Source organism: Cervus canadensis, chromosome 28, assembly GCF_019320065.1.
Source record: "Cervus canadensis isolate Bull #8, Minnesota chromosome 28, ASM1932006v1, whole genome shotgun sequence".
NCBI classification, from domain to species: domain Eukaryota; kingdom Metazoa; phylum Chordata; class Mammalia; order Artiodactyla; family Cervidae; genus Cervus; species Cervus canadensis.
The window spans coordinates 22,443,387-22,469,329 of NC_057413.1; the positions used below are offsets into that span (position 1 = coordinate 22,443,387).

At 36.8% G+C, this 25,943-nt stretch overlaps 1 protein-coding gene and 1 pseudogene across 1 annotated transcript; one reads left to right on the forward strand and one right to left on the reverse strand.

Annotated features, from left to right (window-relative positions):
- The first annotated feature begins 1,576 nt into the window (after positions 1 to 1,576).
- Positions 1,577 to 2,510, forward strand: LOC122429684 (annotated as a pseudogene).
- Positions 2,511 to 9,868: 7,358 nt separating this feature from the next.
- On the reverse strand, positions 9,869 to 10,804 carry LOC122429685 (olfactory receptor 2W3-like). The gene has a single exon (XM_043450224.1). It carries the CDS (start codon positions 10,787 to 10,789, stop codon positions 9,869 to 9,871), a length of 921 nt encoding a protein of 306 aa, XP_043306159.1. The 5' UTR covers positions 10,790 to 10,804.
- Between the last annotated feature and the right edge of the window lie 15,139 nt (positions 10,805 to 25,943).

Below are 25,943 nucleotides of genomic sequence, written 5' to 3' on the forward strand. Positions count from 1 at the left end.
GTTATCATGAGGGCATGAGTTAAGCATTGTAATTATTATAATTGAATGGTCATATTTTCAGACTCTGTCTATTTATTTGTTTTCCTACCATACCAAGACCAAGGTAACATTCACAAATATGTTAAAAGAGTAGAGAAGCAATTCTACCAAAAGCTTTATGTGCAGCATTGCTTCTCTACTGTATATTCTTATAGTACTTTAAATCATATTAAGCTCAATCTGAAAAAGACCTTTTATATCTATGATGGATGGAAACACAGGGTCTACTATTTGATTTTTCTTATGTTAAACATCAATATCATTACTTTTGGTAATGTAGAACTAAGTTGATATGCCATGCCATGCCATGCCATGCTAAGTCATTTTAGTCATTTCCTTCTCCAGTGGATCTTCCCAACTCAGGGAGCGAACCTTGATCTCTTATGTCTCCTGTATTGGCAGATGGGTTCTTTACCACTATGCCACCTGGGAAGCCCCAAATTGGTATAATATATGTCAATTTCAATGAATACATCATTTACCCAGATAGCTGCATATAAAATCCCGTGGCCCTGTCTTTTAACATGATAGGTTTACTGCCTCCCTAGGCCCTCCCCCTTTTGGAAGATACTTTTTTTTTTTTCATTTATTTTTATTAGTTGGAGGCTAATTACTTTACAATATTGTAGTGTTTTTTGTCATACATTGACATGAATCAGCCATGGATCTACACGTGTTCCCCATCCTTAACCCCCCTCCCACCTCCCTCCCCATTCCATCCCTCTGGGTCTTCCCAGTGCACCAGCCCTGAGCACTTGTCTCATGCATCCAACCTGGGCTGGTGATCTGTTTCACACTTGATAATATACATGTTTAGATGCTATTCTCTCAGATCATCCATCCCACCCTCGCCTTCTCCCATAGAGTCCAAAAGTCTGTTCTATACATCTGTGTCTCTTTTTCTGTCTTGCATATAGGGTTATCATTACCATCTTTCTAAATTCCATATATATGTGTTAGTATACTGTATTGGTGTTTATCTTTCTGGCTTACTTCACTCTGTATAATGGGCTCCAGTTTCATCCATCTCATTAGAACTGATTCAAATGAATTCTTTTTAATGGCTGAGTAATATTCCATAGTGTATATGTACCACAGCTTTCTTATCCATTCGTCTGCTGATGGGCATCTAGGTTGCTTCCATGTCCTGGCTATTATAAACAGTGCTGCAATGAACACTGGGGGACACGTGTCTCTTTCAGATCTGGTTTCCTCAGTGTGTATGCCCAGGAGTGGGATTGCTGGGTCATATGGCAGTTCTATTTCCAGTTTTTTAAGGAATCTCCACACTGTTCTCCATAGTGGCTGTACTAGTTTGCATTCCCACCAACAGTGTAAGAGGGTTCCCTTTCTCCACACCCTCCCCAACATTTATTGCTTGTAGACTTTTGGATAGCAGCCATCCTGACTGGCGTGTAATGGTACCTCATTGAGGTTTTGATTTGCATTTCTCTGATAATGAGTGATGTTGAGCATGGAAGATACTTTTTAAAATGTTAAATGCTTTGTCTTGACAGGAGCCATGTGCTAAGAAAGGATGGAACAGAAAAATGGAAATTCTTTCACTAGGTTTATCCTACTGTGCTTCTCTGACAGACCTCAACTGGAACAAGTTCTCTTTGTGGTTCTTTTAATCTCCTACATCTTCACTTCGCTGGGAAACACAACCATCTTTCCATTGTCCTACTTGGACCCACGTCTTTACACCTCTATGCACTTTTTCCTTTCTAACCTGAGTTTTCTGGATCTGTGCTACACCACCAGCATTGTTCCTCAGTTCCTGGTTAATCTCAGTGGAGCAGACAAATCCATCTCTTTCCGTGGCTATGTAGCTCAGTTCTTCATCTATCTGGGACTGCATGCACAGAATGCTTTCTCTTAGTATTCATGGCATTTGACCGCTATGCAGCTGTTTGCAGACCCCTTCACTACACAGTAATCATGCACCCGGTCTGTGTGCCCTGATGGCTTCTGCTTCATGGATCACTGGTTTTGCCAACTCCTTATTGCAGACAGTGTACATCTTCCTTTTACCACTTTGTGGGAGAAATAAATTAGACCACTTTCTTTGTGAGATCCCTCCTTTTCTCAAACTTGGCAGTGTTGACACCACTATGAATGTGTATGTGACCTGCTTTGGCAGTGTCATCATACTTCTCACACCTATTGCCTTAATCATGTTCTCCTATGGTCGGACTGTCAGGACGGTCTTAAGAATAAAGTCCACTGCAGGGCGGAGAAAAGGGTTTGGCATGTGGATCCTATCTCACTGTGGTCACCCTGCTCTTTGGTATAGCCATCTATGTCTATCTTCATCCCAGCAGCAGCATCTCCCAGAATCAGGACAAGTTCATGTCTCTCTTCTACACTGTCATTATACCCATGACCAACCCCCTCATTTATACACTGAGAAACAGGGATATAAAGGGAGGTTGAAGAAGGTGCTTTGGAAGGACTCTGACTCCAGATGATGGCTGAGAAGGACAGTTTAATGGAAGGAATTGACCATCAGAACTCTTTAGATGTATGTGTGTGTCCCCCATGAATCATCTGAAATTTCCTCGGATAACTCTGAGGGAATTTCTTTACTTTAGTATGGTGCATCAGTGCTCAGTCATGTCCAACTCTTCGACCCCATGAGTTGTAGGCCACTAGGTTCCTCTGTCCATGAAATTTCCCAGGTAAGAATACGGGGGTAGGTTACCATATCCTTCTCCAGGTATCTTCCTGACCCAGGGATTGAGTCTGTGTCTCCTGCATTGACAGGTGGATTCTTTATCACTGAACCACCAGGGAAGCCCTTCTTCACTTCATTCTCTTAAAAAAATGAGCGCTCCAAACCTGATTAATGGATTCATTCCAACCTCCATATATATGATTCACTGTTCCTGGGGCATCTACATTTTTTAAAAAAATTTTAAGCAGTTTGAATTAATACAGAATATCTCATCTCAAAATACACCTGAAGAACATAGAAAATATTTTGAGCTGAAAACAACTAAGAAGCAGTAAATGCTGAAAAAGCTCACCATTTTCTGCCTAAAGCAGCACACATTCTCCTTTTCATATAGACTCTTATCAAACCATCACAACAAACTGGAAAATTCTTAAAGAGATGGGAATACCAGACCACCTGACCTGCCTCTTGAGAAATCTGTATGCAGGTCAGGAAGCAATGGTTAGAACTGGACATGGAACAACAGACTGGTTCCAAATTGGGAAAGGAGTATGTCAAGGCTGTATATTGTCACCCTGCTTATTTAACTTATATGCAGAGTACATCATGAGAAAGGCTGGGCTGGATGAAGCACAAGCTGGAATCAAGATTACCAAGAGAAATATCGATAACCTCAGATATGCAGATGACATCACCCTTATGGCAGAAAGTGAAGAAGAACTAAAGAGCCTGTTGATGAAAGTGAAAGAGGAGAATGAAAAAGTTGGGTTAAAACTCAACATTCAGAAAACTAAGATCATGGCATCCGGTCCCATCACTTCATGGCAAATAGATGGGGAAACAGTGGAAACAGTGTCAGACTTCATTTTTGGGGGCTCCAAAATCACTGCAGATGGTGACTGCAGCCATGAAATTAAAAGACACTTACTCCTTGGAAGGGAAGTTATGACCAACCTAGACAGCATATTAAAAAGCAGAGACATTACTTTCCCAACAAATGTCCATCTAGTCAAAGCTATGGTTCTTCCAGTAGTCATGTATAGATGTGAGAACTGGACTATAAAGAAAGGTGAGTGCCGAAGAATTGATGCTTTTGAACTGTGGTGTTGGAGAAGATTTGCGCTGCAAGGAGATCCAACCAGTCTATCCTAAAGGAAATCAGTCCTGAATATACACTGAAAGGACTGATGCTGAAGCTGAAATGCCAGTGCTTTGGCCATCTGATGCGAAGAACTGACTCTTTGGAAAAGACCCTGATACTGGGAAAGATTGAAGGCAGGAGAAGGGGATGACAGAGGATGAGATGACTGGATGGCATTACTGACTCAGTGAGCATGAGTCTGAGTAAACTCCGGGAGTTGGTGATGGGCAGGGAGGCTTGGCGTGCTGCAGTTTGTGGGGTCACAAAGAGTCAGACACGACTTAGTGATTGAACTGAACTGAACTTACCAACCCAGGGATGGCACCAGAGGAATCTACAAACAAACCTTCTTAAACTAACCCTTATTCCTATGAAGGAAGATAAGTACTACCTAGCTATAGTTGGGCCACCCCTAGTTCAAACCCCTTTGTCTTGTCAATTCTTCACAAATATATCGGTTCTTTGTCTAAAAGGTGAATAAGTTTACTGCCTTGGGTTTTTCATTCTCTCGTGAAAGCTCCCATGAACATGTAAAGTTCAATAAGATTTGTATGCTTTTCTCCTGCTTATCTGTCTTTGTCAGTTTAATTTTCAGACCCAGCCAGGGACCCTAAGACAGTGGAGGAAATTTTTCACCTTCCCTACAGGCTGCACTGGTTTTTATTATTTGCAACCCTATTTGGGAACATTATCCCATTTTTACTTACAAAGAGACATGTAGGAACATACTATGAAGTACAGCAAAAATAAAAGCATGAAACCATTGACACTGTAAGGTATATTAGTACTTTAGAATTTTCTGACAATTGCTAAAGAGATATCACTTTTTTTTTTTTGCATTTTGATTGTGGCTTTATTATAAAGTCCATGGGTTGAATGCATTAGCTTTTTCAGAGAAATAGGTGGAGACAGCTGTGAAAAAACGTTTAGGCTCAAAGAAAAACTTTCGGATACCAATCCTGATAAAGTCATTTAGAAATTAGGCCCAGCTGTGATTTCACTAGTGTGGCAGTCATATTATGTAGCATCTATTTTGGCAAAGGCTCTAGACAGGAAGCACTGAGTGAAGGGTATGATTCACTGTTGCCAGTGACAGCGGCAGCCACTAGCTGTAATAACACCAGGTAGTACTTACATATAGTTTTGCATATAGCCTGAAAAATGCTGATGTGAGGCATGGGAATTCGTCATTTTAACCTTCTTCCCTTCTAAAAGTGACCTTTAAGAACATTATCATGTCTGAATAGTACATGACCTAAGCTCTATTTCATATTCTACACATTTCACTGACAGTAATTCAGCAAAATTTCAAAGGGTAAAATATATTTAGATTACTGTCCTTATACCATTTTACAAATTCTTTGATTCAAGCATCAATTGGTCAGGGCCTTTGTATCTCACATCTAGCAAAGGCCCCATATATATTCTAAAAATGTGAAAAATAGTCCCTTATTTCCATGAAACCCCATGTTCTGCAGATGCTTACTCAAATAAATTTACCTGGAAAAAATTTAAATAAATAACATACATATTAATTTTGAAAGATTCTATTCACCTAAGCTTTACAAGCAGCCATCTCCTTACAAAATAAACTCTTACAATTCTGAATTATGAATAATAAATATAAACATCCTAGAAAAATTCAATCTGACATTCTAACCCTTAGATCCCTGATCAAGCTCAGTTTATAGTGTGTACTACACATGCTACATTTTGACTTGGTAAAGAATCTGTAACGCAGGAGATCCAGGTTTGATCCCTGGGTTGAGAAGATCCCCTGGAGAAGGGAATGGCTACCCACTCCAGTATTATGGAGAATTCCTCAGGCAGAGAAGCCTAGAGGGTTACAGTCCATAGGGTTGCGAAGATTCTATTCACCTAAGCTTCACAAACAACCATTTCCCTATGAAATAAACTCTTACTGTTCTGAAATCTGAATAATAAATATAAACATCTTAGAAAAATTTAATCTGACATTCTAGCTCTTAGATCCCTGATCAAGTTCAGTTTGTAGTGTACACTGCAATATGCTACATTTTGACTTGTACTTGGATTTAATAACATAAATAATATATTATATGTTGATATGTTATTGCACATACATAAATAAATATATACACATTTACAAAGCATGCATTCCACATGCAGTCTCTTGTAGGTCAATCTCTTAATTCTTTCTGAAGATGATTAGTAGAAGAATATATGTTTCCTTTAGCTCTATATTACTTAGAAGTTATACCCTTACATATAATGCAATTTCTATGATTTCTGAAATAAGTACAAAATACACACAAGTGAATGTTGGGCCACAGTTTATTCCTGCAAGTCACACTGAAAAGAAAAAACAGTTAACTTGGAGGTGGTAGGTGTATGCTTTTGTTAGAATCTTACAACACTAAAGTTCTCCATGGAACAAGTTGTTGTTGTTCGGTCTCTTAGTCGTGTCTGACTCTTTGTGACCCCATGGACTGCAGCATGCCAGGCTTCGCTGTCCTTCACTATCTGCTGGAGTTTGCTGAAACTCATGTCCAATGAGTCAGTGATGTCATCCAACCATCTCATCCTCTGTCACCCCCTTCTCCTCCTGCCTTCAATCTTTCCCAGCATCAGAGTCTTTTCCAATGAGCCAGCTCTTCACATCATGTGGCCAAAGTATTGGAGCTTCAGTATCAGTCCTTCCAATGAATATTCAGGGTTGATTTTCTCTAGGAGTGACTGGTTTGATCTCCTTGCTGTCCAAGGGACTCTCAAGAGTCTTCTCCAGCACCACAATTAGAAAGTATCAGTTCTTCGGCTCCTCAGCCGCCTTCTTTCTTCTTTGTGGTCTAACTCTCACATCTGTACATGAATACTGGAAAAACCATCAGTTCAGTTCAGTTCAGTTGCTCAGTCGTGTCTGACTCTTTGTGACCCCATGAATTGCAGCACGCCAGGCCTCCCTGTCCATCACCAGCTCCCGAAGTTTACTCAAACTCATGCCCATCGAGTCGGTAATGCTATCCAGCCATCTCATCCTCTGTCGTCCCCTCCTCCTCCTGCCCCCAATCCCTCCTAGCATCAGGGTCTTTTCCAATGAGTCAACTCTTCGCATGAGGTGGCCAAAGTATTGGAGTTTCAGCTTCAGCATCAGTCCTTCCAATGAATACCCAGGACTGATCTCCTTTAGGATGGACTGGTTGGATCTCCTTGCAGTCCAAGGGACTCTCAAGAGTCTTCTTCAACACCACAGTTCAAAAGCATCAATTCTTCGGCGCTCAGCTTTCTTCACAGTCCAACTCTCACATCCATACATGACCACTGGAAAAACCATAGACTTGACCAGATGGACCTGTGTTGGCAATGTAATGTCTCTGCTTCTTAATATGCTATCTAAGTTGGTCATAACTTCCCTTCCAAGGAGCAAGTGTCTTTTAATTTCAAGGCTGCAGTCACCATCTGCAGTGATTTTGGAGCCCCCAGAAATGAAGTCTGACACTGTTTCCACTGTTTCCCCATGTATTTGCCATGAAGTGATGGGACCAGATGCTATGATCTTCGTTTTCTGAATGTTAAGCTTTAAGCCAAATTTTTCACTCTCCTCTTTCACTTTCATCAAGAGGCTTTTTAGTTCCTCTTCACTCTCTGCCATAAGGGTGGTGTCATCTGCATATCTGAGCTTATTGATATTTCTTCCAGCAATCTTGATTCCAGCTTTTGCTTCTTCCAGCCCAGCATTTCTCATTATGTACTCTGCATATAAGTTAAGTAAGCAGGGTGACAATATACAGCCTTGACGTACTCCTTTTCCTATTTGGAACCAGTCTGTTGTTCCATGCCCAGTTCTAACTGTTCCTTCCTGACCTGCATACAGATTTCTCAAGAGGCAGGTCAGGTGGTCTGGTATTCCCATCTCTTTCAGAATTTTCCACAGTTTATTGTGATCCACACAGTTGAAGGCTATTTGTATACTTTGTTGTCAAAGTGATGTCTCTGCTCTTTAGTCTACTGTCTAGGTTTGTCATAGCTTTTCTTCCAAGGAGCAAGCATATTTTAATTTTGTGGTTCAGTCACCATCCATAGTGGAACAAATTATACCCCTTATTGTCATAATAAATATACATAAATTTTTTGAAATTTTGAAATGCCATTCTTTCAGGTCCTGAATTGAGCAATATAATAAGCAGAAAAATGTACAAATTGAAGAAATTTAACATATTACCACATATCTTGGAAAGATGGCAGTATCAGCAGTGGCATGATTTTTTTCCTTTCCTGTCTCCTTTATTTCCTTCTTTTCCACTTCCTTTCTTCCTTCCTCCTTTCCTCCCCCTTCCTTCTCTTCCTTTTTCCATTTTTTCTTTTCACTTTTATTGAGGTATAGTTGATGTACAGTAATCTCACATATTTAAAGAATACAATTTAATGTTTTGATATATGTATATGTTTCCATCAGTACCATTTAAAACATTGAGGAAAGTCATTTGTATGATTAGTTTGCTGAGAATTTTTGTCAGGATCAGATGTTGAATATTATCAAATGTTTTTCCTGCATTTATTCAGATGATCACATGGTTTTTCTTTTTTTAGTTTGTTAATATGGTGAAATACACTGATTGATTTTCAGGTCAGATAAGGCTCATTCAGATTGGTATAGACATAGACTACTCTGACTGATTTTCAACTGTTTAACTGTGTTCCTGGGATAAGCCCCATCTAATTATATTTTCATTTATATACCAATTTTTGGATCTATTTGTTAAAACTTTGCTTTGAATTTTTGCATCAATGTTTATAAGGGATATTAATCCATAATTTTTTTTTTGACAAATTATACATCTGTGTAACAGTCACTTAGATCAAGATGTAGAGTGTTTATATCACTTGAAAAAATTCCTTCATGTTCCCACCTTGTCAAAATCCCCAAAGAAAATCATTGCTCTGCTTTCCACTATCTTATCTTAGTCTTTTGACTACCTGGAAGTTCATATAATTAGAATCATATGGTATCCATGCTTTTGTTTTTGACCTCCCACGCAACAGCAAGTTTTTGAGGTCCATCCATATTGTTGCATGGATCAATAGATTGTTCATTTTCATTGATGAATGGAACTACATTTGGTGGCTTATCACATTTTATCTATTTTTTCATTGTAGATTTTTGCATTGTTTTTGGTTTTGTGCTGTAATGAAGAAGACCTCTGTGAGACTTCTCTCACACAAATCTTTTTTATGGACATCTGTTTTCGTTTCTCTGAGGGAAATACACAGGAGTATAAATACTCAGTCATAGAGGGTATGTGCTTAATTTTATGAAAAAGATAGCCAAACACTCTCCCAGAATAATTAAATTAATAATAATAATTAAAAATAATAATACTAAATTAAATTTTAAGAGCAACATATGAGGGTACCAGTTGCTCTGCATCTTTACTAATATTTGGTATTTTATGTTTTAATATAGCTATTTTAATGATTATAAAGTGGTGTCTTGTGGTTTTAATTTTCATTTTCATGAAGATGAAAATAACGGGCACTTTTTCATGTGTTTTCTGCCATGCATACATCTTACTTTGTGAAAAGTCTGGTTTTAGCTTTTTGCCCACTTTTCACTCAGTTGTTTGCCTTTTTGTTATTTGTACACATTCTTGATATATTCTGGATACAAATCTTTATATATATATTGATTCATGGTTTTAATGATTCATGGGGTTGCAAAGAGTCAGACACGACTGAGCGAATGAACTGATTGTTTTATTGGATTTCAGTTAGATGTGGACAACTGAAAAGAAAGAGAAAAGATGATTTGAAGTGTCAAACATAAGATATTTTGAAAATTAAGTTTTACCTAAATTTACCTATTATCTAATCAGGATCATATTTGGCCTTTATAGTACATATTTCCAAATTCCATCCCTGGAGGTTTTTATTGGGTTAGTAGAAATGTTTAAATAAATTAAAAAATTTCAATTTAAGAATTATTTATTTCTATTAACTGAGTAAAAGAAGCAACCATAAAACTAGTCACTGTCACCTTACTTTCTGGACACAAGTCTCCTGAGTGCACCCTTTACATCCTTATTTCTCAGTGTATAGATGACAGGGTTCAACATGGGAGTCACTAAGTTGTAGAAGAGGGTAAGGAATTTCCCTTGATCCTGAGATGAATTATTTCCTGGTTGCATATACATATAGATAATATTTCCATAAAACAACAAGACTACAGTGAGATGGGACCCACATGTGTTGAAAGCCTTCCTTCTTCCTGCCGCTGACTTCATCCTCAGCACTGCAAGGGCAATGTAGTTATAAGAGATGAGGATGAGCGACAGGGGCACCAGAACGATGATCACTGATAAGATGAAAACAGTGCTCTCTACAGCCACTGTATCCACACAGGCAATTTTTATCAGAGCTGGCATCTCACATAGAAAATGTTTCACCCTGCATCTCCCACATCGTGGCAGTTTCATAGTCACTGGAGACATAACCAGGGAGTTGAGAAGCCCGACTCCCCAGGCCACAGACACCAACTTCCAGCAGAGCCGAGGGTGCATGAGGACACAATAGTGGAGGGGCTTGCAGATTGCCGTGAAGCGGTCATAAGCCATGACAGCCAAGAGAACACATTCTGTGCCACCCAGTCCCAGGAACATGAAGAGCTGGATGGCACAGCCCACATAACTGATGGCCTTGTCTGGGCCACCTAAGTTGAAGAGCAGCTGGGGGATAGAACTGGTGGTAAAGCAGAGATCTAGGAAGGACAAGTTAGTGAGGAAGAAGTACATGGGCGTGTGAAGGCTGGGGTCTAAGCGGGCAACCAGGATAATGACAACATTGCCCAGCAAAGTCACGAGGTAGAAGAGGAGGACAAACACGAAGAGGATCTGCTCTAGCTTGGGTCTGTCTGAGAAACCCGACAAGATGAAGCCTTCCTGGCAACTCTGGTTGGTCATGACAGAGGATAATTAGTACACACCTGCAGGGAAGCAAATAGCAACACATTATATTCTTCATGAAGCAGGCTAAGGAATTCACAGAGAGAGGTGGGGCATATCAAGTAATTATGAAAAATAATTACTTAAAATTTTAATATTCAATGTAGATATAGATTATGCATTTTAGGAATACTATCTTTTTTTATTCTCTTTCTTTTGGATCCCCCCAATTACAATTACTGTGGAATATTAGGAAAACACGGACATACATGAAGGATAGGAAAAGATTACCCACATCCCAGAAACAACCACACTGAAATATTGATTTATTTCTTTTCATTCTTTTCTTATGAGTATATATAATTTAACAAAAATCTAAATAATAGTGTGTTTATAAATTTTATATTCTACATTTCGTTTCATATTTTACATTGTGAAAATTTGCTTTGGTTTTAAAGTTCTACAAAAATAATCATTAATGTCTGTATAATTTTCCTGTAGTTGTGTCATTATTTCTCCAATTATTGCTCTATAGTTAATTGTTAACAATATTTCCAATATTTTAAAGGTCTTGATAGAGAGATTATAGAAGTACCTGTTTTACTGAACTCTAAAAACAGCTTATTTTTCCTTAAATCTTTGGCAGTTGTTTGGTGTGCGTGTGTTCATGCTTAGTCATGTCTGACTCTTTGTGACCCCATGGACTGTAGCCGGCCAGGCTCTTCTGTCCATGGAATTTTCCAGGCAAGAATACTGGAGTGGGGTGCCATTTCCTTCTCCAGGGGATCTTCCTGACCCAGGTGCGTCTCTTTCATTGGCAGGTGGATTCTTTTTGTTTGGTCCCTGCCTGCACCTCCTAATTTCATATTGTTTAAATTGGGTGATATTAGCTATGAGGTTGATTAATTTTTGATGCTTATTAGCCTTCTGAATTTGGGAAAATGTTTGTCACTGAGCTAGTGTGTCACATATCATAGAAAATTCTATCACTAAAACTTGAAAGTGATGTTTTACTTAACAATGAAAATAGGAGTAAAAGTTGTTCTTGTTTTTTTTTTTTAACTCATTGGAATTCAAAGCACAACCTTTCAATTTTTATTCAAAAATTTAATCCATAACAACACATGAATTCTTTTGTAAGTGATGGGATTCTTATTTCAAATACTTTATTTTGGAATTCTTATTTTCTCTATTTACAAATATATTTTCGTGTATTTCATAAAAGTTCAGTTTTATGAAATTTGTAGTTTTCAATGAATATTGTATTTTAAAAATGTCTTTCCTTTATGAATGAAGTGCATAAATATATTTTTAACTGGATATAACTGTGAGGCAGACTTATAGTTCTTTAAATTATATAAATTATAAGATAGTTATCATTTTATATCAATAGAGATATATGTATAAAATGATATAAAAATTACAAATGATATAAAATAGAATGATATGATTTCATTTATATCATTTAGAAAATTATATATAAATTTTAATTCTATCATGTTGCTTTAAAAAATATGCTTTTTTATCCCCAAGAAAAGACTAATTGTCAAATTAACAAAAGTCAGATAAATCACTTTTTCATATTTAAAACCTATGGATCAATTCAAAAGTTATAAGCATGTGTTTTATAAAAACTTTTTCGGGACAAATCTCAAAATTCTTTCAATTCTTCCTAGAGCTAAAAATCCCCTTGATTGCATTAGTAATTAAAGAAGTAAAAGTTTTAGGTTTATTTGAATGTGTCAGAAACACTTCCAAAATCAGAGAGTTTAAAATGCTCAAAGGTGATTTTATGATCTGACATCTAACAGGACATTTCTCAGCATCTTAAATTAATAAATTAATAAAGATGTTTCCTGTACTCTATGTCCAGAATATGGTGTTTGAGTCAAAAGACTGTCTCAATACTCTGTATTGGCTATGAAATAATTTTATTACCTCATAAGGTTGATGTGAAATTACAGCTTTCAGTGCCACCTCTCCCTCAGGTGCTTAAAGAGTTTATGACTCTACCAGATACCACTTCAAATTGTTACTGTAACTAGTTCCTACTATAACTAGCTATGTTCTCTGGCCAAACAAGTATAAAACAAGATCCGGGAAGGATAAGAAAGAGCGAAGGAATCACATCTCCATCTCCACTTCTACACCACTATCTCACACACATTGATCTTTTACACACCATTACACATGTTTGTGAAATGCATTGCACATCATAAACCATGTTAGATGTTTGTTATTATGATTACAAACAGAAATAAGCAGGTCTATGTTACACATGATCAAAAAAGAGAATCTTTCCCATGCTATTTTTCGTATAAATAATAGCAGTGTTATTACTAAACAGTTTTAGTCAGTTCAAATTAATTAAAGCTGTACAGATGGCCTAAGAAGAAAACTTAAAAAAATTTTTAAATTTATTTGCCTATTTATTTCTGGCTACATTGCATCTTTGTTGCTGTGTATGGGCTTTCTCTAGTTGTGGTGAGTGGGGGCTACTCTCTAGTTGGGGTGCTTGGGTTTGTCATTGCAGTAGCTTCTCTTCTTGTGGAACCTGAGCTCTAGGCACTAGGGCTTTAGTAGTTGAGGCACAAGGGCTTAGTTGTCCCACAGAATGTGGAATCTTTCTGGACCAGGGATCAAACCTATGCCCCCTGGATTGCAAGGCAGATTCTCAACCACTGGACCACCAGGGAGGTCTCCTGAGAAGAAAACTTTTGCCTGAAAGTTATAGTCCAAGTGATTTTAAAAGACTTCTACTAATACATAGATTGATATAGCCTCCCATCAGGAAGTTCAGATTATGATCTTTGAAATAAGAATTACTGAAAATAATTATATTGATAAATAAATACATATTCAGCAAATATTTACTGAACCCTTGTTGTTTGCCAAACACTGTACTGTATATTAGAGATAAAAGATTACTAAAATAGATAGCAATTTACTTCACTGATTTATAGTCTAGTGGGAAAACAGACATTCATCAAAAACTCACACAATTAAATGTATAATGATTATCAATGATACTAAGCCCTTACACTAGCACTGTGCTATTTTCTTGGGCCACTTTATTTAATACTCATACCTGAATTTGAAGGATTTAGGCATTAAGTAACTTACCAAGGGTACACAGCCAGGAAGTTGTGGATGTGGAATTCAGATCCAGGTTTAATTGACTCTCAAGCCAAGTTTCTAAACACCATGGGGCTAAAACAGAAAGGTAATGTATTTACTCAATTCCCAAATATCACCCATTGGATTCACTTAAGATGGATTGAGTGCTCTGAGTCCTTTAATCATGATTTAGTCCCAATCAAAGAAGAATGTCAAAGTCTATTCAAGATAAATCAAGTTAAGGATTTCTTTCTTTCTTTCTGAGAAGAAAACTCAGTCTTCTCAAACAAATTTTAAAAGCATAGTTATTAATTAGCTCAAAGTTTGCTGGATTTTAAGTAGAAAAGTAATAAATTCAAACATAATGTCATATAAGGTGGTGGCGGTTTAGTTGCTAAGTCATGCGGGACTCTTGAGACCCCATGGACTGTAGCCCACCAGGCTCCTCTGTCCATGGAATTTTCCAGGCAAGAATACTGTAGTGGGTTGCTATTTCCTCCTCCAGGGATCTTCCGGACCCAGGGATTGAACTTGAGTCTCCCGCATTGCAAGTGGATTCTTCACCGCTGAGCCATCAGGGAAGTCCAGTGTTATATATAGACCAAGATAAATTGCTAGAAATACCTTTTTGGAAAACTAGATATTGCAAGTACAACCGAGAACAATTATTGAAAAGATTTCAATTATTACTAAAATAATTTAAATAATAAATTAATAAATAATTTAAATAATAACAAAATAAAATAATTTCAATTATTACAAGAATGATATGACATAACTTGTTTTCCAGTAAAAATAGATAAAATATGCAAAAAATCTAGATTCATTTTAATATTTTAAGTCAATAATTATAACCAGAATATATATTATGTGGCACACACACACACACACACACATGGATACTATTGGTCACTCCTGTTTTTAAATTTTTTTAAATCTAATTTATTTCTTACTTATTGAACATTAATTTTCATTAGACATCAGGTGGGTGGAAATGTGTTCAGACATATGGGGAGAACTCTGGTTTTTCTCTTAAACAATCTTGCTAATCTGATTTGCCTTCATTTGTGATGGATTTAGATGTTCGAAACCTAAGGTCAATGTTGACAAGGCATGAGTTAATTGCTGACAAGAGGTAGGAGGTGTAGGATAGGAGGAGAAGTGGAAGGAAAGCAAGACAGAAAGTAGTTTTAAATGTGGTGGATCAAAGTATAGAAACAAGTATATCATAAAAGTTACACAATCAATGGAAGAATGACAATAACAATGAAATAGCTGACAGTATTGGTTAAAGCACCATCAATAGATACTAAAATTAGTAGATCAAGGAATCAAGGTGTAAGTACAGGTTAGAATTAATAAATTGAGCCAAATAAGAAAGAGTTAAAAATTCCATCTTTGGAATGTGCAATTTGGTGTTGGAAGATACAGTATACTTTTTTTTCCTGTTACCGACTTTTTTCCTACTTTTTATTGCATTAATTTTGTGTATGTTATTTTGATTAAAATACATGTTTTAAAGCAAAACTTATAATCTAGTTCTTTAGAAAAATATAAATGTAAAATATATAGCTCAAAATAGTATATTAGAACAATCATTCAAACCATGGCTCTACCCCTTACCAGTCTTATGACCTCGATCAAGATACATAACTGCTCTGTTTTCAGTTTCCTTTTCTGTGAGATAGGAAAGGTAAAGTACATATCTTATGGAACTTTAGGATGAGAAATTATATATGTAGTTATATTGGATAGCATATTGAACTGTGTCATAGCAATGTAACAAAGACTACTTATTGTTTTAGTCTAATTATTATTTTCATTAACTTATTATCTTTCTTTTTTATTCCATTGTTAAGTCTTTTCTATTCCATTGTGAAATGGAACCCAAGAGAACATTTCAAAATTAGTATGGACAAAAATATTAAATGCTGTCAGTATGTCAGCACACACAAAGAAAATAGCAAAATCAAGAACAGCTCATATTGCCAAGCACAAATCTTGAGTGCTAGTATTGACACTTCTCATATTTTGAATCCAATTGACTTCATATATTATTATGAGTGACATATTCTTTATACTTGACTCAAATACCATTCATATGCTGATGGTTACCAAATCTTATATTTTTATTCCAAAATATAGACCTGCATATTCTACTTTTTTCTGAATATTTTTACTTGAGTGACTAGCATTTGAGAAATAGATAGCATTCTGATAACGAGCCCAGACACTGGAGCATGGTTTCAGATTCCAACAATGCTACTGAATAGCTAAGGGATTCCCTGGTGGCTCAGACGGTAAAGATCTGCCCGCAAATCGGGAGACCTAAGTTCAATCCCTGGGTCAGGAAGATCCCCTGGAGAAGGAAATGGCAACCCACTCCAGTATTCTTGCCTGGAAAATTCCATGGATGGAGGAGCCACTGAATAGCTAGGAGAATTTGGACAAGTTACTTAAACACTCTGTACCCAACTTTATAATCTGTAAAATGGGCATAATAATAGTTCTTCAGAGAGTTGTTTAAAGAGTTAAATAAGTTAATATTTGACGTGCTTGAAAGTGAGTTGCTCAGTCATGTCTAAGTGTTTGTGACCCCATGGACTATACAGTCCTGGAATTCTCCAGGCCAGAATACTAGAGTTGGTAGCCTTTCCCTTCTCCAGGGGATCTTCCCAACCCAGGAATCGAACCAAAGTCTCCTGCCTTTTAGGCAGATTCTGAGCTATCAGGGAAGCCTATATATACATGGGTTGCCATTTCCTTCTCCAGGGGATCTTCCCAACCCAGGGATCAAACCCAGGTTTCCCGCATTGCAGGCAGACGCTTTAACCTCTGAGCCACCAGGGAAGCCCATATATATATATATATATATATATATATATACACATATATATGTATACACACACACACACACACACACATATACACACTTTTAATTTATTTGTTGAATTATTTACCAGGACTTAAGTTTATCAGGCAAACTAAGTCTAGACATGCCCAGGTACATCCCAAACAGAGGGACAACCAGGCTTCAGTTTTCACAGAGATTGTTGAGGCTATGGGAAATTGTTAGGCTCAGAAGAGCAGACAAATTTTAAAGAACTACTATGAAAATCTGGATGTGAAATAGGTTCTGAAATTTGGGAACATGGTGTGTAATGTGCTGATGGATGACGCTGACTTGATGATGCTTTCCTATTCTTGGTATGTCTCCACGTTCTCACTTTTTGCAAAAGCAGCAAAGAATAATGAGTAAGGCCACCTTGGTCAGATCAACCTTAATTTAAAGTAAGGCTCAGCCCTGGTTTGTAGCTGTGTGACCTTAGGCAAGTTATATTCACTTGAGTGTCCTTAACTGTCCATTGAGATGAAAACCATAGTAACAATATCCCTCACTCTGGAGTAAAGATAAAAAAGGTAATTTATGCATTGTTTCTTATTCTGCAAAGAGCAGAACAAGGGTGAGTGAGATCAACTCCAGTTCCTAGTATTGTTAAGTCCCCACTTTCTGAGACTATGTGACCTACGTGAGCCAGACTTTCCAAGGAGCAAGCTGAGTTACAGAGGCAGAAGGAGCAGGATGTTATGTAAAGTTTTAACTTTTCCTCTTCATAGTTACATGAATGAATTTGGATTTTAGAACTTATTCTGGCTGCAATGAATTAGAAAAGAGCAATATTGGAAAGTAGGAGATAATCATGGGATAGCTACAGTTATCTAGGTGAAAAATGCTGGTGACCTGTTACTCTGAAAGCTGCAAGAAAAAGAAGTGTACACACCACTATATACAAAATAGATAACTAATAAGGACCTAAATATAGCACAGGGAACTTTACTCAATACTCTGTAATGACCTATATGGGAAAATAATCTAAAAACAAGAGGATATGTGTACATGTATAACTGATTCACTTTGCTAATCACCTGAGACTAATACAACATTGTAAATCAACTATATTGCCCCTAACTCCGAAAAAAGAAGTGTACAGTTGGACAAGTGATGGAGAGAAAATCCACAGCACTGGGAGATTTATCAGATGGGAGATGACATAGTGGTGAAGCAAGATCTTCAAGTTTGTCTGGTGGGCTGCACAGATGCTTAATAAAGTAGGAACACAGAAGGAAAGGAATACCTTTGAATTCATGGAAATAACCAATTTAATTTGGGGGCCAAGTAAGTGTAAAGTTTCTACAGAAACTTGTAGTGAAAAGGCCCAAAGGCAGATGGACAGCTGCATCCTTTCCAACTTACGAAATCACTTTTGTTCATATATATTATGTATATGTACATAATATATTTGTTTATCTGGAAAACAAAAAGAATTTTTAGAGACCTTTCAATTTCTTTTAAAAATTAAAGAGACATCCATTCAGGCACAAATTAAGGCAACACGATCCATAGAATGTTTTAAAGATTTGGGAAATTATTTTACTACATGGTTTATTTTTATTTTGCATTTGCTTATGATTAGAGTTGCTGATCACACAAGGTACATGAATTATCAATCTGTTTAAGAAGTTTAAGATCGTTGATTTGCTCTCAAAACTGAATCTGATGTGAAAAAACAAGTCACCAGTCCATGCTTAGAGATAAGAATAGTAATATACAATAAAATTAATAGACTACCAGTATCAAAAATAAGCACCTCATTCCACTTTAGCTTGAATTAGTGAAATCTTAAACTGATGGAAATTTTATCCAGTGGAATGAATCAGTTATAACTGATGGTTTTTCAAAAGTCTGAAAGATTTTATCTGTTTATATCAAGTTTCCTTAAAATATTCTAAACTAAAAACATTTTGAAATATATTTTACCTATGTGCTATATCAGCACACATGGATCTTTGGCAAATAGAATATTAACATTATCTAAACAAGCAAAAACCTGATGATTTTTAGTATAACTTACATTTCTGACATCATAATTAGCAACAGTCAGTAATTACTATTTATGAATGTATAGAATTCTTTAAGTTGGGTAAAAGTTCTGTGTTGGAATCCAGGAATCTGAAATTTATCTGGAATTTCATTAGCCTGGATTTTTTTTTAGTACTTCATTTGTTTACATGAATTCTACATCTATGATTACATATTATCAGTTACATTAAAAGTTATGTTCCAGTCTAGCAGTTGCTTTCTTATGCAACTGTCCCTACTGCCCTCTTTTTTCCTAGATACGTCGAAGAAAAATATAGTCATTATATTCCATTAATACCATTAAATATGACTGCCAATTATGTTTTTATGGTTAAGAAACAAGTAGACTAGCATAAGAAAAAAAGTTATTGTCAAAAAATAATTATATTTTTAAAATAGAACTTGCCTTCTCTTAAAGTATCCATGAGGAAATATTGTCAGGATTTACATCTGCAGTAATTCTTCTTCTCTCACTATTTTTTCCTTTCTTCTGAAAATAGGTTTTAATCCTTGGAAGCTGATTTGTGGTCTCTGTTCTTGAGGATATTTGCCCTTCTGTCACTTTACCTTGAAACTTGCTTCTGAACTTGCACAGATAATTCCTACAAGGAGGCCAGTGTGAGAGAGCAAATACTCACTAAACAAGTATGTGGTTTAAACCTACAACCTGGGCCTCAGTCACTTTGACCCTCGACTTGTGGTGGGTTCCAGGATTCCTGTTAAGTTGGTACACTTTCCATTTGTGAAGCCCATGGTAGGCTTCAGCCTATTGCACACCAGGAGTCTGAGATCAGACCTTCAGACTCCTAAAGGACTATTCTAAAGTAATAAAGACCATTTATACTTTAAAATGTTCCTGAACTTCTCAGATTGGAGATCTAAAAATATTTTACTATCTTCACTGAAGCCTTTGGGAATACATATTCCAGTGAAGCAATCAGACAACTTTGCTTTTCTGCCCAGAAAGGAAAACCAGTGGGACATATGTAAGGTAACTAATATCTGTACTTCCTTTAGTCTTTGAGTATCAGAGTGGAGGGAAGGGGGGCACTTGTTTTTATATTAGATAAGAAGTCTTATCTCCTTGAAATCATCTTTAAGGCTGAGAAGACTTAGTCAGGCCTGAGACCTTTCTAAAAACAGTTAGTGTTCTTTTAGGTGCCAGACTTTTTTGCTTTTTGTTATTTTTTTAAAGTATTTTTTAGCTGATTGCAATTGCCCCGAGGCATGAGGGATCTTAGTTCCCCAACCAGGGATCAAACCCATGTGCCCTGCACAGCAAGGTGGATTTTTAACCATTGGACCACCAGGGAAATCCCCAGAAGTTGTTTCAAAACTTTTTGGTTTTGTCATAATTTCAAACTTATGGAAGAGTTGTAATACTATTTGTGTCGCTGTTGTTTAGTCTCGAATTCGTGTCTGATTCCTTTGCAACCCCATGGGCTGTAGCCCACCAGTTTCCTCTGTTCATGGGATTCTCCAGGCAAGAGTAGTGGAGTGGGTTGCCTTGCCCTCCTCCCGGGAATCTTCCCAACCCAGGGATCGAACCTGGGCCTTCTGCATTGACAGGTGGATTCTTTACCACTAAGCCATCTGGGAAGCCCATACCTACAGAAGAGTCATAGTGAAGAGAGTTACTGTGAACCCTTTACCCAGCTTCCTATCATATGAGCATTTTATACAACCACATTTCTCTGTCCTTTTGCTATGTCCCTGACATTCTTTGAACACTTCCTTACTTTTTAGCACAAAATATCGAGGTTAATCTTATTAAACTTTTCAGTCGCATTCTGGATTCAGCCATTTTTCCAAGGGGCCCTAACACACAGGGATAAGTAGCAATTTGCCTCCACTTTTAAAAATCAGAATTCTTTGTCCAGTTTCCTGATATGTGCTGGTACTGAGAATCAGAAGAGATCACGGAACTAAAAAGAGACAGTGCCCACTGAAGAAGGACAGCCAATGTCACGACACTCATAAATTGAGGCTTTGTATTGATCTTCAGTAACAATTTCCCCAGTTCCTTTCCAAATGGCACTCTAGTTATTTACCAGAATAACTGTGTACTGGGGAAATGGAAACTTTCAGATTTTTCAAGGATTATTGGGTAGAAGGGGCCAGGATAACACTGATATCAGCAGACACAAAATACTGTCATGGACCCTCTGTTGGAATGGAGCCACACATGAGCCAGCTGATGAATGGAGTCCTGGACTAAGTTCATCTTAAAATTTAGTCCTTCTATAGCTCATATTTTTGATACTATTGCAGATTGTATTTTTATTTCAATTTGAGGATTTAATGCTGTTATGTAGAGATATAATTTCTCTATTGTTTAACTTCCAACCTTACTAAATCCACCAATTAGTTTCAATAACTTTTTGGGGGTAGATTCCAACACATATCCTATAGATGACCATGGGTCATCTTATCTATGGATAAGGACAGTTTTACTTCTCTATAATAAGTACTTTCTATTTTTTCCCCTTATTGCACTGGCCAGAACCCCCAGGACAGTATGGAATTGTAGTGGCCAGAGTTAGCATTTTGCCTTTTTCCTGATAGAGAAAAGTAGAGCTGGAGTTTAATGTTTTGGAAACTGTTTTTCAGTTTGTGATTGTGTCTTTTATTCTTAGTTTACTGCAAGTTTTATTTATAAATGAATGTTGAATTTTTCTGCTTCTTTTGAGATGACCATATAGTTTGTTCTCTTTTTAGGCAGTTAGTATGGTGAATTATGTTGATTTTAAACTGTAAATCCATCTTTCACTCCTGTAATAAACCCCCATTGGTCAAGATATGTAGTTCTTTTTGTGCACTGTGGGATTTAATTTGCTAAAATTTTAAGTTTTTTTGCATCTATGTTCATGAGGAATATTGGTCTTTTTTGTTTTCTTATAACTTTCTGTTTCTGTTGTCAGAGTAGTGCTGGCCTTAAAGGATGAATTCAGAAGTATTCAATCTGCTTCAGTTTTCTGGAAGAGTTTGTGTAGAACTGGTATTTTTAACTAAATGGTAGAATTCACCAGTGAAACCATCAATTCCTGGAATTCTTTGTGACTTTTTTTTTTAGCTTCAAATTCAATTTCTCTATCAGATTAAAGACTATTCAGAATATTCTTGAACAAATTTTAGATAGTATGTGTAATTCAAGAAACTTTCTCATTCCATAAATTGTTGAATTTATTGGCATGAATTTTAGTAATTATTTATTATTTTTTTAAATTATCTGTAGTGTCTGTAATGATATCCTTGTTTCATACTTCATATTGGTAATTGTGTCTCCCTCCCTCCAATCATTCTGGGTAAGAGGTTTATTAATTTTATTAGTAGTCCCAAAGAACATGCTTTTGGTTTCATAGTTTTTAAAAATTTTTTTGTTTTCTATTTTATTGATTTCACTTCTACTGAAATTTGATATTTTGTTATTTCCTTTTCTTCTGTTATTATTGAGTTTCCATTTGTTCTTATTTCCTAGTTCTTTAAAGTGAAAGTTGGGGATTTTTTTTTGTATTCTTTCTTCAATTACATTTAACGTGATTATCAATATGCTTGCATTTAAATCTGTCATCTGTCATACTTATTGTTTCCTATTTTTTTATCTGTTTTTTCTTTTCCCCTCTTTTCCTGCTTTCTGTTTATTACTGAATGTTTTATAATTACATTTATTTATTTTCTTTCTTGCCTTACTAGCTGTATCTCTGTTTCATTTATTAACGTAGTAAATGACAACCCACTCCAGTATTCTTGCCTGGGAAATCCCATGGACAGAGGAGCCTGGCAGGTTACCGTACCTGGGTTGCAAGGGTTGGACATAATCATGAATATATCTTTAACTTATCACAATCTGGCTTCAAATAATATTTTACCACTTCATCCATCTGTTATGTTACTTTGTCTTACATTTTACTCCTACATATATACCTTTAACTTAACAGAGTCTAACTGCCTTTAACTGGTTGAGATGAATCATTTCAAAGATATTCATTTTAGTTTGTAAACAGGAAGTCTAAAAATTAGGGAAGGACTTTTTTTTCCCTTCTTCACAAAAAGGTATCTGGACAGCTTCAGCTATGCATCACAGCCTTCTCCAGAAATGACTCTTGACATAGTGTTAGTTGCTCAGTCTTGTCTGACTCTTTGCAGCAGCCTACCAGGCTTCTCTGTCCATGGAATTCTCCAGGCAAGAATACTGGAGGGGGTAGCTATTCCCTTCTCCAGGAGCTCTTCCTGACCCAGGAATAGAACCCGGGTCTCCTGCAATGTAGTCAAGTTCTTTACTATCTAAGCCACCAGGGAAGGCTTAAGGCTTCTTTAACTATCCTGTTTTCCTTTCTGCTTTCCTCAGCAGTAAGTTTTCAGGGCTAATGAATTGGAACTTGCTTGGACTTTAATGCTATATTCCTTAAATAAGAACATTTAGTTTTATTTATTCTTTAAATAATAGCATATTTCTGAAGTCCAAGAAATAAGGACAGCCATAGATGAGTAAGCTCCTGTTTCCACAAGAATCCAAATGCCAAAGTATTCTAGATATCCTGGATTTGTGTATGTGTGCAGATGTGTATCTCAAATGTGAGAGAAACCACATATATGCCTATGGCATGAGAAGTAGAACATTTTTCTACCATTTACTTTTTGTGCTGTCTCTGCCAAATGACATGGACTAGGGGAAATAAGCTTACATAATATTGAAAAAAATTTAAAGCAACTGGATTTAAGATATAACTAAAATCTGGTCCTATTTTTCATGACTTGCCTTAGTTTGCTTTAGAGTCATGCTGAATTCTTTCTAGTTTTCTTTATTTCAGCATCATCCAACTCACTGTATCTTTTCTTTTCTGTTTATTTTCTACAGTGTTCTATAAGGTTTTTTGATTGAAATATAATTGCTTCACAATGTCGTGTTAGTTTCTGCTATACAACAAAGTGAATCATCTATAGTGTATATATATTCCCTCCCTCATGAACCACCCTCTGCCCGCACCATCCCATCCATCTAGGTCATCACAAAGCACTGAGCTGAGTTCCCTGTGCTATACCACAGATTCTCACCAGTTATCTATTATACATGGTAGTATATTTATATCAGACCTAATCTCCCAATTCATCTCACCCTTCCTTTCCCTCACTGTATCCACACATCCATTCTCTACAAGTGGGTCTCTATTTCTGCCCTGGACCTAGGTTTGTCTGTACCATTTTTTCTATATTCCACACACACGCATTAATATATGATACTTGTTTTTCTCTTTCTGACTTACTTCATTCTGTATGACAGGCTATAGGTTCATTCACTTCTCTACAAATGACCTGATTTTGTTCTTTTTAATGGCTGGGTAATATTCCATTGTTTATATACACCACATATTCTTTATTCATTCATCTGTTGATGGACATGGACATCCATGTTAGGTTGCTTCCATGTCCTGGTTATTGTAAATAGTGCTGCAATGAACATAGGGGTACATGTGTCTGTTTGAATTGTGATTTTCTTGGAGTATATGCCCAATAGTGGGATTTCTTGGTCATATAGTAGTTTTATTTCTAGTTTTTAAGGAACTTCCATACTGTTTTCCACAGTGGTTGTGTCAGTTTATTTTCCCACCAACAGTACAAAAGGATTCCCTTTTGTCTTCTTCAGTATTGATGCTTGAGTTCTTTACCAATTCAGGATACGAGTTTTTCCTATCAGCTATATGGGTTGTAAGTATTTTCTCCATTACTCAGTGACTTGCCTTTTGATATTCAACTGTGTCTTTTGATGATCAGAAGTTTAAAATTTTAATGAATCTTAACTTAACTTTTTTTTGTATATTGTCAATACTTTTGTGTCCTGTTTAAGAAGTCTTTATTTGCCCAAGGCCATGAAGACATTTTTCTATATTATCTTTCCCAAGCTTGAGGTAGATTGTTTCTAAGACGTTCACCACCAATTTCTTTCCTCTGAACATAGCACTTAAACCTTCTCCCTATGGGGTAAGCTGGGAGATAAGGTTATAATGCTCAGGAGGACCTGAAATCTGTTAATAGTTACAACATGGGGAAGGGAAGGATGATAAGGGTCTGTTTTTTTGGTCCTGCATTTTTCGTTCCAAGACCCTCCTTGGTTTTATCTATTCTTTCATCCTTGGGTCACCACAGACTCTTTATATATATATATTTTTAAAAAATTTTTTTTTCATTAGTTGGAGGCTAATTACTTCACAACATTTCAGTGGGTTTTGTCATACACTGACATGAATCAGCCATGGATTTACACGTATTCCCCATCCCGATCCCCCCTCCCACCTCCCTCTCCACCCGATTCCTCTGGGTCTTCCCACTGCACCAGGCCCGAGCACTTGTCTCATGCATCCCACCTGGGCTGGTGATCTATTTCACCATAGATAGTACACATGCTGTTCTTTTGAAATATCCCACCCTCACATTCTCCCACAGAGTTCAAAAGTCTGTTCTGTATTTCTGTGTCTCTTTTTCTGTTTTGCATATAGGGTTATCGTTACCATCTTTCTAAATTCCATATATATTTGTTAGTATGCTGTAATGTTCTTTATCTTTCTGGCTTACTTCACTCTGTATAAGGGGCTCCAGTTTCATCCATCTCATTAGACTGATTCAAATGAATTCTTTTTAATGCTGAGTAATATTCATGGTGTATATGTACCACAGCTTCCTTATCCATTCATCTGCTGATGGGCATCTAGGTGCTTCCATGTCCTGGCTATTATAAACAGTGCTGCGATGAACATTGGGGTGCACGTGTCTCTTTCAGATCTGGTTTCCTCAGTGTGTATGCCCAGAGTGGGATTGCTGGGTCATATGGCAGTTCTATTTCCAGTTTTTTAAGAAATCTCCACACTGTTTCCATAGTGGCTGTACTAGTTTGCATTCCCACCAACAGTGTAAGAGGGTTCCCTTTTCTCCACACCCTCTCCAGCATTTATTGCTTGTAGACTTTTGGATAGCAGCCATCCTGACTGGCGTGTAATGGTACCTCATTGTGGTTTTGATTTGCATTTCTCTGATAATGAGTGATGTTGAGCATCTTTTCATGTGTTTGTTAGCCATCTGTATGTCTTCTTTGGAGAAATGTCTGTTTAGTTCTTTGGTCCATTTTTTGATTGGGTCATT

Coding starts and splice junctions, on each gene's coding strand:
- LOC122429685 (XM_043450224.1), bottom strand. CDS start 10,789: ATGACCAACCAGAGTTGCCAGGAAGGCTTCATCTTGTCGGGTTTCTCA.